The 16,404-nt window shown below is 35.8% G+C and overlaps 2 protein-coding genes across 2 annotated transcripts in view; both read left to right on the top strand.

Moving 5' to 3' along the window:
- The window catches only part of LOC113236954 (vesicular glutamate transporter 1-like), a 35,383-nt gene extending 33,839 nt beyond the window's left edge, over nucleotides 1-1,544 (top strand). Inside the window, exons 2-3 of the mRNA XM_026473181.1 lie at nucleotides 464-584; nucleotides 956-1,544. Coding sequence (XP_026328966.1) covers nucleotides 464-584; nucleotides 956-1,168 — 334 coding nt within the window. The 3' untranslated portion in view covers nucleotides 1,169-1,544. The remainder of the gene's footprint in view (nucleotides 1-463; nucleotides 585-955) is intronic.
- A 2,823-nt stretch (nucleotides 1,545-4,367) lies between these two features.
- Nucleotides 4,368-10,522, top strand: LOC113236831 (probable RNA-binding protein 46). Its single transcript, XM_026473029.1, has 4 exons — nucleotides 4,368-5,157; nucleotides 7,540-8,051; nucleotides 8,352-8,559; nucleotides 9,351-10,522. The coding sequence occupies exons 1-4, from the start codon at nucleotides 4,465-4,467 to the stop codon at nucleotides 9,501-9,503; spliced, it is 1,566 nt and encodes a 521-aa protein (XP_026328814.1). The 5' UTR covers nucleotides 4,368-4,464; the 3' UTR covers nucleotides 9,504-10,522.
- The last annotated feature ends 5,882 nt before the right edge of the window (nucleotides 10,523-16,404 follow it).

A 16,404-nucleotide genomic window follows, 5' to 3' on the forward strand; every position in this document is an offset into this window, starting at 1 on the left:
ATTGCAATAAAACGGCAATTTCATACTTTAACCCCTAATATTATCTATGGTAACACTACCGTGTTTCATATCATTTTAACAATTTTTCCATTTCCTGTTTATCGTAATAGATTTTTTGTAATAAGAAACAAAAGTAAATCTTATGCCGCAGCACTATGGTCGACTTTTTTGTTAATGGGCATTCATCGTCCTTGGTTTCAACTATTGCCGCTAGATGGCAACACATGTAATGAAATTTCAATATAAAATGAAAACGTCGTATCTTGCAATAATAGATATTTAACTTTCGACAAAAAGTATTATTTAAGGTGTATTAACAGTTCACAATTTGATTATCAAGATTTCATAACATTTAACATTATTATAATTTGAGTTTTGGTGACAGCGGTTCTGAAAGTAATCGAATAGGTTTCTATTGTTTTTTTTTACTTCCGTGGTTAAATGAAGTATTCATCCGTTTTAGTGTTAACCACTTGGACATCGCGCCACCCCACGCCAGCGTGTTGATGGGCCTCTCCAACACGGTGGCGACGATACCGGGCATCGTCAGCCCACCTTTGGCCGGCTCCATTGTTACAAATAAGGTATTGCTTTTGTAATATCACTCGTCTTTTATATGGAAACTCCAGTCTGGGACTGTGTTTCCGGGTACATACAACCCAAGTATCTTTAAGATGCGACTGAATACGCATCTACTGTATGAGCTCGTTCTGTCGTAGATACTCTGCCTCAGGGCTAGATAGAGGTTAAGAGCAAGTCCATTTACTTAAAATTAATCATAATAATGTGACAAACACGCGTCACTATTCATATATTATTATTGAATTGTTCTCTCTATTAGAAGATATTCTTTGGTTGTATCCCCGTTTTGAACTTTTAATCCTAAGGTTGTCTGGAAGTCACACACACACGTTTAACCGCAGCGACACATTGACACATATCTTTTTATTCACAGACGGCAGAACAATGGCGTATAGTTTTCTTCTTGTCCAGCGCCATCTATCTTCTAGGCGCGGTAATCTACTTCATGTTCTGCTCGGGCGAGCGGCAGCCGTGGGTACGCGACGCTGAACCGCCGGCTTTCGACACCGACAACGCCTCGGTCACAACTGCGCCCGACATCGGTAGGGGCTACGACAACAAGGCTATGGACCACTCGGAGATATGAACACACACTTAACCACATACTTAGTAGCTGGAAAACATAAATCAATAATCCTTAGCTGAATAAAACAATGCAAAACCGCCTTGAGTGAGGAGCAGATAAAGTGGCGCCATCTATGATTTATACCGAACATCTTAATAAACGATGACGGCGATGTCAAGTATGCGTTGCTATATAGAGGTGTATGCCCTGTGTAAGTGAAAACTGTGGCCCTACCACTCGACCGTGTAGACGGATTTATCCATTCATGAAAAAACTACGTTGTAAATCAATTCTATAAAATTTAACAACATATTATTAAAAAAAAAATATTTCTAATACCTTTGAATATTAGTGCACATATCGTCACCTTACACTTTTTTCATATTTTTCAAAAGTAGGAAGAAACCTTTAAAAAAATCAATTCTGTAATGAATTACAATAGACATTTAATTTTGCTGCAAGTTATGAACTGAAAAAGTGGATTTGGAAAAATCGTGGACACACGAGGTTCTAATAACAAGGCGACGCTATTGCCCTTGTTTGGGATTGTGAAATGAAATCATATAAATCTACGCGTTCCACTGCTCGGCAGGGTGTTATAATATGTAAGGCAAATAACAACAAAATATAGAAAAATGTTCCTTGATTTAAAAGATCTGCTTTGTGCAATTGTGATAAAATTATTGTTTGGCCGAAGAGAACAATAGCCACAGTTGCTCCAAGGAAGCTTACAGAGTGCCACCAACTTATCTGTGATATGTATAACTAGTGTTGGGTAATGAAAAAAAAATTCAATTTTGAAAAATTAATATTTTTCAGAAAAAATATTCCTATATTTTTCCATAATTCACAGTAACGAATTTCACCTGAGGTGAAGTTACTGAACGAAAAAGATTAGTCCACTGTATGAGGTTTTTTTGAAGATGAATGGCGGGCTTTTGAAGTTAAAAGTACAGTTTTTACAAAGATTATTTTTATGTTAAGTATATTATGAAGAATAATGATGAAGAAAGTTAGAACTATATTCCTTATTTTAAACCAAACTACAAAAGATTTTATCCTGAAAATTTCACTAATTACGAATTCAAAGATTTTGTTCAAAGTGACAATAAAGTGATTTAAGAGAAAGAGAAAATATAATGTATTAGGGCTACAATGGAAAATATTTATTGAAGATCCCGATAATTAAACGAAGACATGGCTCAAAGGACTTGTATCCAGAACAAAACTCTTAATAAAACTACTATAAAATTATTTTTCCGCTGTTGTTTAATCATTTTAAATCTCGTTTTACTCTAAATTGCTTTTAACTATACAATTTTATTTTATAATTCACTTTAAATATAACTTCAAAAGATATATTTAAACGTAGAACATAATATGAGCCTTCGAATTATATTTTACCAATTTCTCAGGAATTTTTCCGGATAATTTTTACCCGACATTATATATACATAACTAACGCAAATTTTTTTTAAAAGCGAAACGAACTTACCTTTTTACTGAGAACACTGTATAGGAACTAGCACTCGTATGTGGATCTACCGTTAGTAAGCGAAAACGTGAAAGCCAAACTACAAATTCGAGTTCCTAGGTTTTCGCTATTGCTACATATTGGAAATAACCTAATAGATTAATAAATATATATAATAAATATACATTTATTTTTTCAAAGAAACCAACCGCCTCGAGTTGTTAGCGATGCTAGCCTGAATTAACCCGTTTGCCTACGAAACAACAATATTATAGTATTATTCTTCTTTCAACTATAGTTAGTTCGCAATTACAAAAATGTTGAAGATATTGTTCTCTTATGCCAAATTAGAGCTTAGCGTAGTTATATGTGATTATCTGTATATTTTGATGTTTAAAATGTAACGTTACAAATACCCGAATTTGTAATTATTGTGTTTGTGTGTTGTAAGTAGATTAAGAGCATGTAAATTGTAATTTTATCAATAAATATTTAATTCGAGTCGCATAAAATGTTCCGCATTTATCTATCTACCTGTAGTTCCTAAACTAACTGTCAAATCAACTATTCTCATATTCTATTATTCTTTACCAATAATGATCAAAGGAAACTTTAGGGCTCGTGTAGCGTGCGGGCGATATGTGGCGACTCGGTTGCATCGACTCACAACGACTTCTAACGACTAAATACTGTGCAGCATGCGGGCAACTAGCGACGAAACACTGCCGGCGACCGACCGATAACTTTGTGAATTTTCGAAGAATTATCATCCCTACAGGAAAATGGATATATCAGAACTTTTATTGTTGGAAAATTCCATTTTACGGGTCCGTGCCATAGGAAAGATAAGGAGATTTAACATTCATCCAATTAATATTCTGCATCGCTTACGAACTGCATCAATTGACCTATCTGGGGTCCATTATTATAATTTTATTTATTTATGTAATAATCTAATAATTAATAGGAGCATTAATTGACCATCCAGTAGTAGTCGCAAGCGACTTGCGACGACTTACTGATCGTTGCAAGACTGCACGAGGGCACGCTGCACTAAACCATTTAGTTCTACATGTTAAAACAAGTAGCAAGCAGTGAGTCGGTGCGACTGCAGTCGCGAAATATTGCTGGCACGCTATACGAACCCTTGGAACAAGCTAAAAGCGATCAAGACATTTTATTTTGTACAGCGCCATCTCTTGGCAGCGCAGAGAAGTTGATTTAGAACCTGAAGTATAATAATTTGTTTTTGTATTAAGTAATACCAAATATGTGTGCCTTGAATAACAATTGAAAACTAGCCGTTTACGTCATTGTTGGTAAATCAGACAAATATATATGAAAATACTTAAATTTCCCGCGTTTCATAAGCTTTGAATTTTTTTAAACTTTTAATGTTAAAATTAAACAAGGTATAACTGAAAAATTTGTTACTTCTTTTTATAATAATTGTTTGATTATACTAAAGAATATTGGACATATTAAAGGAATTTAAAAAATAAAAATATTCAAACATTTTGACAAAATTGTAGACACCTATTGGAGCTTGTGTCGCCGAACAATTCTGAACTTAAGTACTTTTTTCTTGAGTTTAAACACATTTCCAAAGATATAACTAGCAAATGATTAATTAATATTGCTTATTTCTTAGTATGTGATACAATCTATAGAATTGTAGTTTTTTGAAATTAATAAACATAAAAGTATAAAAACTTCATCGAATCTCGCCGGCATTTTCGAACTTGCCGTGACGTCATAGCCGCCGCAACACTTTGTCGGCAAAGTATAAAGAGAGCCGCGGCTTTGAGAAACCGCTTTTTCGTCATTTTGATTTTGATTGTGCATGAGTATCTATGCTTTTACCATGAACGCTTTAGTGAAGAACCCTGGCAACGTGTTGACTTATAAACTACTTGACCTGATGGAGAAGACCGGTTACCCCATTGTCCAGCAGAACGGTCAGCGACGGTTTGGGCCACCCCCGGACTGGGAGGGTGCACCGCCACCCAGAGGCAGTGAAGTTTTTATTGGGAAACTGCCACGAGAGATCTTCGAAGACGAGCTGGTGCCGATCTTCTCTCGGTTTGGAAAGATATACGAACTGCGGTTGATGATGGATTTTTCTGGATCGAACAGAGGATACGCCTTCGTAACGTACACGACTCGAGTTGAGGCCTACAGGGCCATCAAGGAGCTGAACGGTTACGAAATACGACCTGGCAGGCAGATTGGCGTCGTAAAGTCTGTAGACAATTGCCGACTATTCGTCGGTGGGATTCCAAGGAGCAAAACGAAGGAAGAGATTATGGAAGAGCTTTCTAAACGTGTTCAAGGGATTGTTAACGTAATCCTGTATAAGAACTGCTTCGATCGAAGGTTGAACCGAGGTTTCGCGTTTGTGGAGTTCACGTCGCACCGGGCTGCGGCCATGGCAAGGCGTGCGCTCGTACCTGGTTGTGTCAAGATATGGGATCAAGAAGTGATGGTGGACTGGGCCGAGCCTGAACCAGACGTTGACGATGAGCAGATGAAACGGGTAAGTTCTAACTTTAATTCGTGGACTGTATTAATGTGCTGCTGCATTGATGGGCACGGATCTCGCACTGGTCCAAACTTTTAAGTGTAAAAGTCATAATACCTTCGTAATTTTCCTTAGTTAAGAACACCGAAGATAAGATTATAAAGCAAGACATTCTATTATATGCTCTGCCATTTGCCGATTTTAATTCTTTAAAGACATCTCAAGCTGTGTACTGGTCACCGCTTTCTGACAGCAATAGCGAATTTTCTTTCTTTTCTTTTATGCCCTGCCTATTACTTTGCTGTAGTAAACTTGAATGGTATAGTCTAGGCAAGTAGGTGTATAACAGTCACGCAGCTGTTCATTGTTTACATATCATATTACTTTTATATTTTGCCCAGATAAGCAAGGACATTGGGTTTCAATGACCAATTTTACTGTTACCATAACAAACTAAGGGACTTGTCCAGTTTCTTCAAGTGGCTCCATGTATTATGGTCAGTTATCTGAATTGAGGGAGTTATCTACCTAAAGCATGAACGTTTTCTTAGTATGGACATACCCATTTTGTCATCAATGTGTATAAATATTCGTATTTTACTGTTTCTTTTCTAAACAATCAAAAGTATAAGTTGTCTCGTGTTATTTTTTAAATGGTTAACATATTTAAATTGAATAAATTATAACAATAAATTGAAACGCCAACTACAATTTAATTTTTGGAGACATTAATTTGTACCAAATGCTTAATAGGAAATAATAGTTTCTCGCCAATGTTCTCAAATTTCATTAAATAATATGCATATTGGAGTATAATCAGATCAGAGAAGTCCTGGGATTTTTAGAAGGGAATATCCATGTTATTCTTTAGTTTAGTTAAATTAATTCCTTCAATTCGGATCACTGATTATAGCTGATGTAGAAATGTAAGAAAAATACTAGTAGTAAAAAATTGTATTCTCTCTTAATTGGTTATAGTCAAACAGAAATAACCCCATATTTTATCACCTCAAATTTGTATATTTTGCTACAGAAATGTTATTTTCTTGGTATTGTCTAATCAAGTATTATTATTATCAGGTATTGATATTATTATTCAAGGCCTGTAGTGCTTTACAACACTGCAACCAGCAACCGAATTAGGATTGTTTAGCTCTATATTTTTATTTTGCTTGTGCCTGTTCAGGGGTGAGTGTCAAAGACTCTATAGAAGGCAATATTGACATTAAAATTCTATTAAACTGAGAAGTCTTATTTGCGTCACTGACCTTAAAGTTGAGCATGTGCTTATTTCAACCAGTCTCCTGCGAGTACCTTAGTTGGCATTCTAAAGCTATTCCTGCCTGACGCAAGAATGTGTTTAGTAACTATCACGTGAGAATTTTAAATTAAACAGTCTAAGGCAGAAGTGCTCTGTAGAGTTATGTAATAGTTGGACTGTACAATAGGGGGCACTATGGAAACGGGACTTTGAACAAAAAATTATTTGTTTTTAATGCTTGTTTCAAGTCGAATAGATCTAAACAAAATATAAATAATAATAATTAGATCAAAACATTTTTTATTTTTACAATTGTCCCTCTATGCCTGAGAATTATCAAATAATTTTTATTTACTGTGAAGCCTAGCACTAAGAAAAATTTCGATTGTTTTACTACTTTCGTTATACAATCAATTTGATTGCTTTTTCGATTTGATTCCACCCCCTCGTGTGGGTTTAGGTTAGGTTTAGTATATGGAAAAGCTGAAGCGAATTTGATTGCATTTCTGAGTGGATTCAATCCCCTCCTGTGGGTTTTTTTTTTTTTCAGTTTATTCAAAAACTATCAGACATGGACAAAAATGTTTAAGAACAAAGTGTGTATCTAGATGTAATCTATTCAAAACGAGCACTAATATTTTTTATAAAATTTCTGTGCTGACCTCCTAGTAAATAAAAATTTCCCGCCAAATTTCTCTATAATTATTGGCCATAGACAAAAAACTTTATGAATTCTTTATTTAGGTCTATTCTATTTGAAACAAGCGTCAAATTCAAATTACAATAACATTCTTATAAAGAGTTAAAAACATTGTCTCATTTCCATAGTGCCCCCTTCACTTTAAGACCTATATAACACTAACAGTATTACAAAACAATTAAATACTCTCATAATTAGGTGTGCATGCTACATCCTCGACCTCATCGTCACTCCATCAGGTGAGATGGAGGTCAAATGTCACTTATTTTTTATTAAAAAAAAAATATTATGGTCTCTACATCTATCCATTGATCAGATCGGCAGCAACTAATATTTATGTAGCAAAGATTAAAAATTTTGTGGTGATAGTAGAGGATTGGATCATTTCTGCAAACTTCCAATTAAGATACTTAGAAAAGTTTCCTTTATATTCCAGGTTAAAGTGCTCTATGTAAGAAACTTTAAAATAGGAACAACCCCTGAAACAATTCAAACGGTTTTCGAAAACGCGATTGACAATAAAATTGAAAGAGTTAAAAAGATTTATGACTATGCATTCATACATTTCTATGAGCGAGAGCATGCTGAGCTTGCGATGTCTAAGTTGGACAATGCTGAAGTTGACGGCAGTAATATTGAAATACGTTGGGCTAAACCTGTAGACCGAGAGCTATATAAGATACAAAAGCTACATAAAGGCAATGCGAAGTTCAATAATAGTTTGGACTTGACTCAAACACTCTTGCTTTACAATCAGCACTTGGAGCAGAAGGAATATGCAAACTCGCCAAAGGAAGATGAAGGATTCGGATCTGCCTGTGCAGGGGAATCTTCTTGTGGATCACCACCCAATATGAAGGATTCAAGGTTCCCGCAGTACCAGTATACACCACCAAAAGACAATTACTACTCGCTCGCTCCTGCTAAGCTGGATGCTATGTGTAAAAGGTAGTATATATTATAACTGTACTAAAATATACTGTCTAATAACACGTCTCACTGGTAGACAACAGGAGGCCTACCATGAACTCATAAAGCAACCGATTGTCATCAATTGAATTTGCATGACCTCACAAGAAGACAAGTTCCATAGTTTAAGTTGACCTTTAAAATAATAAAATCGCAGTCGCCATTCACAAAAGAAATACCAAATTTCGTCAGTAGATTGTCTAGAAGAGATTGCTACAGACCAATAAGGCTGGTTTTGTCTCGTCGTTGTAAGTTAGTTGCGATTTAATTGTATTTCAGGTACATGTGGGCGCCCCCCGTCTACGACTACCAGAAGTACATGACCAGCACCGGCGCCGAAGTGTGGGTGTGCCGACTAGAGCTGTCGGGCGTGGGCGCGCCCCTGCTGCTGTCGCCGCGCCGCATCGGCCCGCTCGTCACGCGGCCGTGCTCCTCGCTGCAGCAGGCGCAGGTGGAGGCTGCGGAGACTGCGCTACATTGCATTAAGGTTATTAAATTCTTTTATCGAAACCTGTTGCTTTCTTAAGACGCGTAAGTCGGCTGCGGGCGGACTGTTGGAGTTAAACCCTCCGCTGAAGCTCGGCCAACAAATAAGAATGAAAAATGTTTGTATGACGGCCGTTCTAGGAGCTCATGGTATTGTTTTTGAGACTTCTTTAAACATCATTCGTTTTTGAGACTTATTTAAACTCCATTCATTTTAGTCTCTTAGTGCAGTACTTATACAAAGACAAAATAGCGAACATATTGCTTGCTAAGTCGTTATACTATAGCGTAAACTCGCCGCATGTTCCTCCTGTGCATTGTCTCATAGTGCCAAGAGAATAAATTAGAGTACCATTAAAATTTAAACTCTAGTTTTACACTCCTCAACGAACTTTCAGCTCTTCATCTTCGTATTTTGTATGAAATGTTGAAACGCTTCCGAGAACTGAAAATTTGTGTATTGTATCCATTGACTTACAATTATATGGACGTCGGGTCCGCGCTAAAAAGTGTCCGCACTTGTAAGGCGCTAAAATCGTATACAGAGCGCCAAACTCCGCTTTAGTCTTCATTTGTTCTACTGACAGCGCGATACGGCGATGACATAACAATTTAAATTTCGAATAGGTTCGACTTGGGACATTTTTTTCGTGGTTTTTGTATTAGACCCGTCGTCCATTTATTTGTAAGTCAATGATTGTATCTAATGCTGAAGAACAAGTGGAATCTACTCTCTACACCCTTTTAATAATCTATGTACCAATTGTAACAAACGCACTTTAAAATTTCCAGATGCTACGAACAGACCTGATCCAACAATCCACTCCAACACTGCCGCCAATGTACCCTCCGATCATTCCAACTTTGCCCGCCTGCGTTAGCCCGTATGACTACATTAACACACAAATTTACACTCGCCCGCCGCCCCATTATGCCTATCTGTAACTGTGTCTACCTGCCTACTATTTGGAGAACCGTTCGGCGTTTAAAAATTGATCTACAGTGCATTGTCTATATGTGATAAATGTCTTCTTATACTGGCTAGTAACTTGTTTAAAGCATAAACTCGCCTTATACTGGCTCTTGCAGTGTTGACTTTAGCAAAAATGAAAAATGTCTTTTCATTCTTTGCACAAGTTTATAAACATTTAACATTTATCTATTGTGATGTAGCTAAAAATTTTCTGAGTCTAGTTTTTTGGAAATCCAGTATAGGAAAGCTCGCGCATTGTAGCCTTGTAAGGTAGCGTTTTTTTATATGTAAAAATATTACAAAAAAGTTTTAAGTTTCTTGGCTATAGAAATAGTGTTGTTTCTTGAGCAAATAATTTAAGTTTCTAACTAAAGAAAGCCAAGTAAATTTTGTTGTTTTATGTGTTATGTTATTAATCAGAGTTTAGCTTGATTCTTGTTTAACGGTTTGGATTTTCAAGATGTTTTAAGAAAAACTTTACTAAGTAATCTTTTTTATAGAAAATGTGCAGTTTTTTGAACATGGAAATATGCATTTGGTTCATGAAATGGCTAGGTTTTAGGCGCCTCAAATCAGACATTGTATGACCTTTTTTAGTTTATTTACTTGTAGCTAACTTCTGACCAAAGTTGACGAACACCATTATTGATAACTTTTGACAGCTTCATATTCTATTTTGTAATATGACGTAACAACTTTGACTACTATTACAAATTGTTTGACTCGTAAAAAAGACGCACAATTATAGGTTTTCATTATTGTCTCTTGACGTTAGTTGATTCTATAAATAGATCAGAAGAATTTAGTTTACATAAGTGAATGGTTTTATAACGGTGCGGTGTAGCAAAGAATTTATTGCGGTGTACAAAAGGGACCTTTTTTCTGACGGGTTTTCAGTACTTGTAGTAATTGAATACTCTTCTAGTTGAGGGCTCGTATTTTTAACCACAATTACAGTTTTATTAAGGCTCAATGTATATGCGGCGGAACGGAATGGAAGAGAATTTTTGTAACGATGTTGTACATAGCGTAAAGTATTCTATTTTCAATTGCATAACGTGCAAATTAGATACGAGCCAAAAAACAAGTCTCGCGTCTTCCGGTGCATGCCGGATAATTACCCAGCTGCTGTCGGCGACGCTTGGAAACGGCGCGAGGGCAGGCGCAATGTGACATCAAACGTCGACGAAATAGATTATGTACGCTGGTGTTGCGACGAAATCGATTATGAATTCAGATAAAAAGTTAATCTATTTGGTACAAAAATATGATTGTAGAATGTAAAAGCTAAATACTACACTGACAAAAATTCTAACAATAATGCATGGAGAAATGTTGCTGAGGAAATTAATTTAACTGGCAATTTAAAAAAATGTAGCTCCACATTGTTTTTGTTCTATTGGTTTGTAATAAGCGTAGGACGGAAAAAGGTTACAAGGAGTGACATAGGTTGTTAAAACCACCAAATATCGGCCATTGTCACATTCGGTGTTCTAAGCCTAATTACCGAAACCATTGATTTTTCTCGCTGTACCCAATAACATTGAAATATGAATAACTTTAAGTTTAAATGGCATTGGAATAGATAAGTAGTTTTCGAGTTATTAAGACATCTTAAAATATGTTTCCACAAATGAAAACGGGAAGTAATTCCAATTACTGTTTCATAAAATATTTGCTAAATAATTGGAAAACCACTTTGTCTATTCTAATGCGCCTCAAGGCGCAGTAGCGAGAAAGCTCTGAATTGAATGGTCGAGCATTCCAGCGACCGCGCGCGCCTTCTATCGCACACTCGCAACAAGGCGAGTTGACGCTTCCATTCCGCCGCAATGTATAAGTCGCTGTGTGTGTGCTCTTAAGGCTTCAATTTGCGCCAGAACAGAAGCGTCAACTTCGCCTCGCTTCGCGAGAAGACGCGCCCTGTCGCTGAAATGCTCGAGCATTCGCGGCAATGCTCGAACATGCGCGGGAATGCTCGTGATTCCCCGCGATTCCCGAGATTTCTCGCGACAGCGCCTTGAGGCGCATTAAAATAGACAAAGTGGTTATTAAGCAAATATTTTATGGGAACAGTATTTAGATCTAATTACCGTAGCCATGGATACGGTAATCTTAAAAATATTTGAAATGAAATCTAATTCCCGTTTCCATTTATGGAAACAGATTTTTCTTATTAACTCGAAAACTACTTTATCTTTACTAATGCCATCTAAATATATATAAGTTTAGCTTAGTTAGTTATTCATATTTCAATGTTATTGGGTATAGCGAGAAAAAACAATGGCTTCGGTAATTAGGCTGAGAACAACGAATATGACGTAGTTTTAACAACCTATGTCACTGCTTGTAGCTATATTTCTACACGTGTATATGTAACGCCAGTTTCCGACCTTTGCTTATTACAAACCAATAGAACAAAAACAATGTGGAGCTGTATTTTTTTAACTTACCAGCTAAATTCATTTCCTCCCACCAACTTTTCTCCACGCATTATTCTTAGAAATTTTTGTCTTAGTAGTTTTTAACTTACATTATACAATCATATTTTTGTACCAAATAGATTAACTTTTAATCTGAACCCATAATCTATTTCGTCGCAACAACAGCGTACACAATCTATTTCGCACACTGCATCTGGGGGTCTACTCTCGACCTCCGTCCGACATCTGTCCGAAACAATTACTGCCAAATAAGCAATACTTGACCAAATGAAAAGACGCGTCATGCGAATGAAGCTTCATACTTGTCTTTTAATTTTGTCGAATATTACTTATGTGACAGTAATTGTTTCGGACGGAGATCGAGAGTAGCCCCCTTTACTTCGCTTTTCGCAGTACCGACAGGCGTCGCCGACGGCCGCTGTGGAATTCTCGCGAGCATGCGCCGGAAGACTAGCGACTTGATTTTTGGCCCATATATAATTTGTACATTATGCAATTGAAAATAAAGTTCATAGTGCTATGTACATCGTTACAAAAATTCGCTTCCATTGAGTTGCGCCGCCACTGTAAGTTGAGCCTAATGGTTACATAGCAGTGTAGCAAATATTCTTTTAGCAAAAGTTGCTCTTTTTTGCCAATTGTTATTTAATTGCAAACCTCGCAGTAAATGAGTACCTACTGTTCTAGTTGAGGACTCTTATCATTTGTTTTAGTAATGGCAAGTATAGTTTACTTGTAATAATTAAGGTTCAAAAATGGCCCTACTATGGCTGTTATTAAAATGTCATTGCATACTTCACGTCACTAATTGAAGACTGTGAAGAATTCGGTTTTTTTTAAATAGACTTGTAATAAGTAAAAGCTCTAAATTTGTTATTTTTTAAATCTCTGTTCGCTTGTAATAAGTTAATGGTTTTTTATCAGTGTAGCAAAGATTTAGTGTTATTTCTTTGTAGACTTATTGAGCTATTATAGTTAAGGTCAAAATTTTTGTTTTTAAATCACAATTACATTTTGTAATGTGTTTGCAATGCTTACTTGTGTTTATACAGCAGTATAAACAGAGACAATGCGTTGCCGCTTGTATAACATATTGGTTAACTTAAATAAATGTTCCTATTTCGCATTTTTTTATTTTTTTTTATGTTCATTTCTTTGTGACCTATATGAATGAATGAATGAATGAAAATTATTTGCTTAAAATATGGTTCACAATAGGTGGTATAAGTGTACATAATAAAACAGTACTCATATTTTACCGCTATCGGCATGCAAATCTATGAATGTCAACATATTGGCAGCTAAACAATTCAAAAGCAAGTCCTATCATTCATAAAGATAATATTTGTAAGTCAATGATTATAATAGTAAGTTATTGCCATGTCATGAAGATGTCAAAAAATATAAATACATTTCTTATCAAATAAGTTAAGTGGTCAAATTTATTGAGAATTATATGTAAAGAAGTCTTAAATAAATAGATTTTTTTTCTCTTAGCCATGACATCAGCTGACGTTTAAATCGAAGATTATTATTTATCATTTTTATATCAGAGGGTAAAGATTATATATCCTCACACACATGGCCCCGCACTGTTTCTGGTAGTAACTTAGTTTAGTATAACTATTGCAAACTAATCTGTCTGGACCCCTTACATTTATATTGTGAATGTCTCGCGTTTTTTAAAAAAGTTTATTATTTTTTTACAAAATTGGATACTTCAAAGATGTACATACAAGGCAGCGGTAAAATGTTAAGATACTTAAATAACGGTCTACAAGATTTATGGGGTCCTAAACCACACATTGCCCGTACACATTTTTTTTGTGCTGTAAACAATTTACTTCTGTTGAATTTCCCCAAATCACAAGTCCGTATCGAAGTAACGATGCAACGTAACCATATAGGTAGGATGGGAGGTTGCCTATGGCTTCTGGCACTGAGAGATATTCAAGAATTGCAACCTGTTTTCTATTTGCTACCTTTGATATATTCTGAGAAATTAAAAAAAATAATTGACCAGCCATTTTGATATCAGGATCGCTGGTGGGCCACTGTTGTGTGCCTTATCCCAGCGTGACCATGGCCGAGTTTTTGTTGAAATTTGACTAGTGTAACGAAAGCAGTACAAGGTGACAGTCAGGATGGCTGGTCGCCTGTCGCGTCTGGCACTGAGTGTATTCAAGAATTGCTACTTATTTGCTACCTTTACTAAATAATTGCTACCAATATTCTGAGAAATAAAAAAAAATCATTGACCAGCTGCTATTCTGACGTTAGGATGGCTGGTCGACACTTTGTTCAGCGTGAAGGTAGCAGATTTTCCAGAAGTATGTACTACCAATAACTGCTACCTATTTGCTACCTTCGCGAATGGAAGGAATACGCTTCTTATCTACATTAGTTAAAAAAAATATAACCGATTGAATATTTTACGAAGCGCCTGACTAAATTAAAAAAGCAACGGTAACAGTTTAGTGCTTTATTACCATAATACAAAGGGTAAGCGTTGGTACTTCTTCGTAAACTTTTCAATCGTTTATATTTACTACGTAATGAAAATCTATTTGGAATTAATAATAAATCGAACACCGCATCAAGCTATCAGTTCTAAACAAGAATATAAAGAGGAAGTATTAATTTTAGTAGTATCTTGAAAGTGGAACTAAGTGGTGTGGTATAATTATTTTACATAATACATTTCTAATTAGTAATTCTAGGATTGCGAGAAATTAATAATCGTTTATTATTTTATTTACAATGATTTCTACTTAATTCATTAAATTATATGTAATTAAAACTATGGATCCGAGGACTTCATGTGCGGATGGCGGTGGCGCCACCAGTGGACATCGTGACCGTCAGGATGGCTGGTCGCCTGTCGCATCTGGCACTGAGTGTATATTCAAGAATTGCTACCTTTTGTAAATAATTACTTTTCCGGAATTCGAAAAAAGTAATGAATTAAATAAAATTTGGTAGTTTTAACCACTCTGTCACTCCTTGTAGCTGTATCTATACTTGTATATAAGTAGCACAAAATACTCATAAAAACAATCAAAATTAGTTGACTTGTTCGGCTTATCGGAACTTACCGTAACTATGCATAGCTAAAATATCATTCATTAAACAATTTCAATGTTGTAAAACTGGGTTATGGTTTTTTATGATATTTAAAAAGAAATATTTTATCACTTATCCGCGTAAAAGTAAGCGGATTTTAGTTACTTAAACTTCAAAAATAAGTGTCTATGTCATTCTCTAAAGATTTTTCCTAGATGTTCTCCAAAGCTAGTCAAGAGCTACTTGACTGATTAGGATTCAGCAATACTCTGTTAGGATTGTTTTGCTTGAATAGAAGTTGTCGATTGTGCATTTATGGAAACTGCATTTTGTACTAACGGCATTAAGAGATAGGAATACAGTTGCCTTCTCCGCCCCTCGCATAGACATAATCACAGTAGCACTCGTTACACTTTATGTTCTTGATAGGACAGTTGTCACACGCACCAGCGCATGTGTAATATTCGTTTGGTTTGTCACATTCCTCTGGTGAATAATATAAAATTGTTATTGTGATTTTGGGAATATTTTTCTAGAACATGTCAAGTCATATTTATGAAAAAAGATAAAAAATGTTTAGACGCGTATACGTGATTGTCGCATTGAATATTGCATAATCATGTATATTATGCCTTATGCAAGGCAGACAATGGGCCTTAACTTCCAAGATACGACTGTCAGGATGGCTGGTCGCCTGTGGCGTCTGGCACTGAGTGTATATTCAACAATTGCTACCTATTTGCTACTATTTCCTACCTTTTCTAAATAATTGCTACCGTTGATGTATTCTGAGAAATTTAAGAAAATAATTGACCAGCCATTCTGATATCATGGTGGCCAGTCGCCACTTTGTTCAGCATGAAGGGTGCAGATTTTCCAGAAGTATGTATTACCAATAATTGCTACCTGTTTGCTACTTTCATGAATGAAAGGTAATATATACACTTGCTATCTACATTAGTTAAAAAATATAACCGATTGAAACTTTTACGAAGTGCCTGATTAAATTAAAACAGTTTTTAGTGCTTTAGTAGTAGTTAGTTGCTATAATATAAAGGGCAGGCGTTGGAACCATCCCTAGATAATGAAAAAGAAACAGTAAAGCTCCTTGGGAAAGAGTCTATGAACGTTACTGCGTTTTTGAAGGGTGCTGATGAAATTACAAGCACATAGGACTTTTCAACTTATGTATCGCGCGCATCGTGGCTGTGGCAGTACCCGTGCCATCTGGTTATATACTCGATGACACGTGCACACAAGCGCACGACTTGTTCGTCACTTGAAATCATAAAAAAAATTATCGACTCAAAATGTTATTTTTTTATGTATAAATAGGGTGCAATAATCTATAATATCCATAAAGGAT

This window comes from Hyposmocoma kahamanoa, unplaced genomic scaffold, assembly GCF_003589595.1.
Source record: "Hyposmocoma kahamanoa isolate Upper Pololo Valley unplaced genomic scaffold, ASM358959v1 92, whole genome shotgun sequence".
Lineage (NCBI taxonomy): Eukaryota > Metazoa > Arthropoda > Insecta > Lepidoptera > Cosmopterigidae > Hyposmocoma > Hyposmocoma kahamanoa.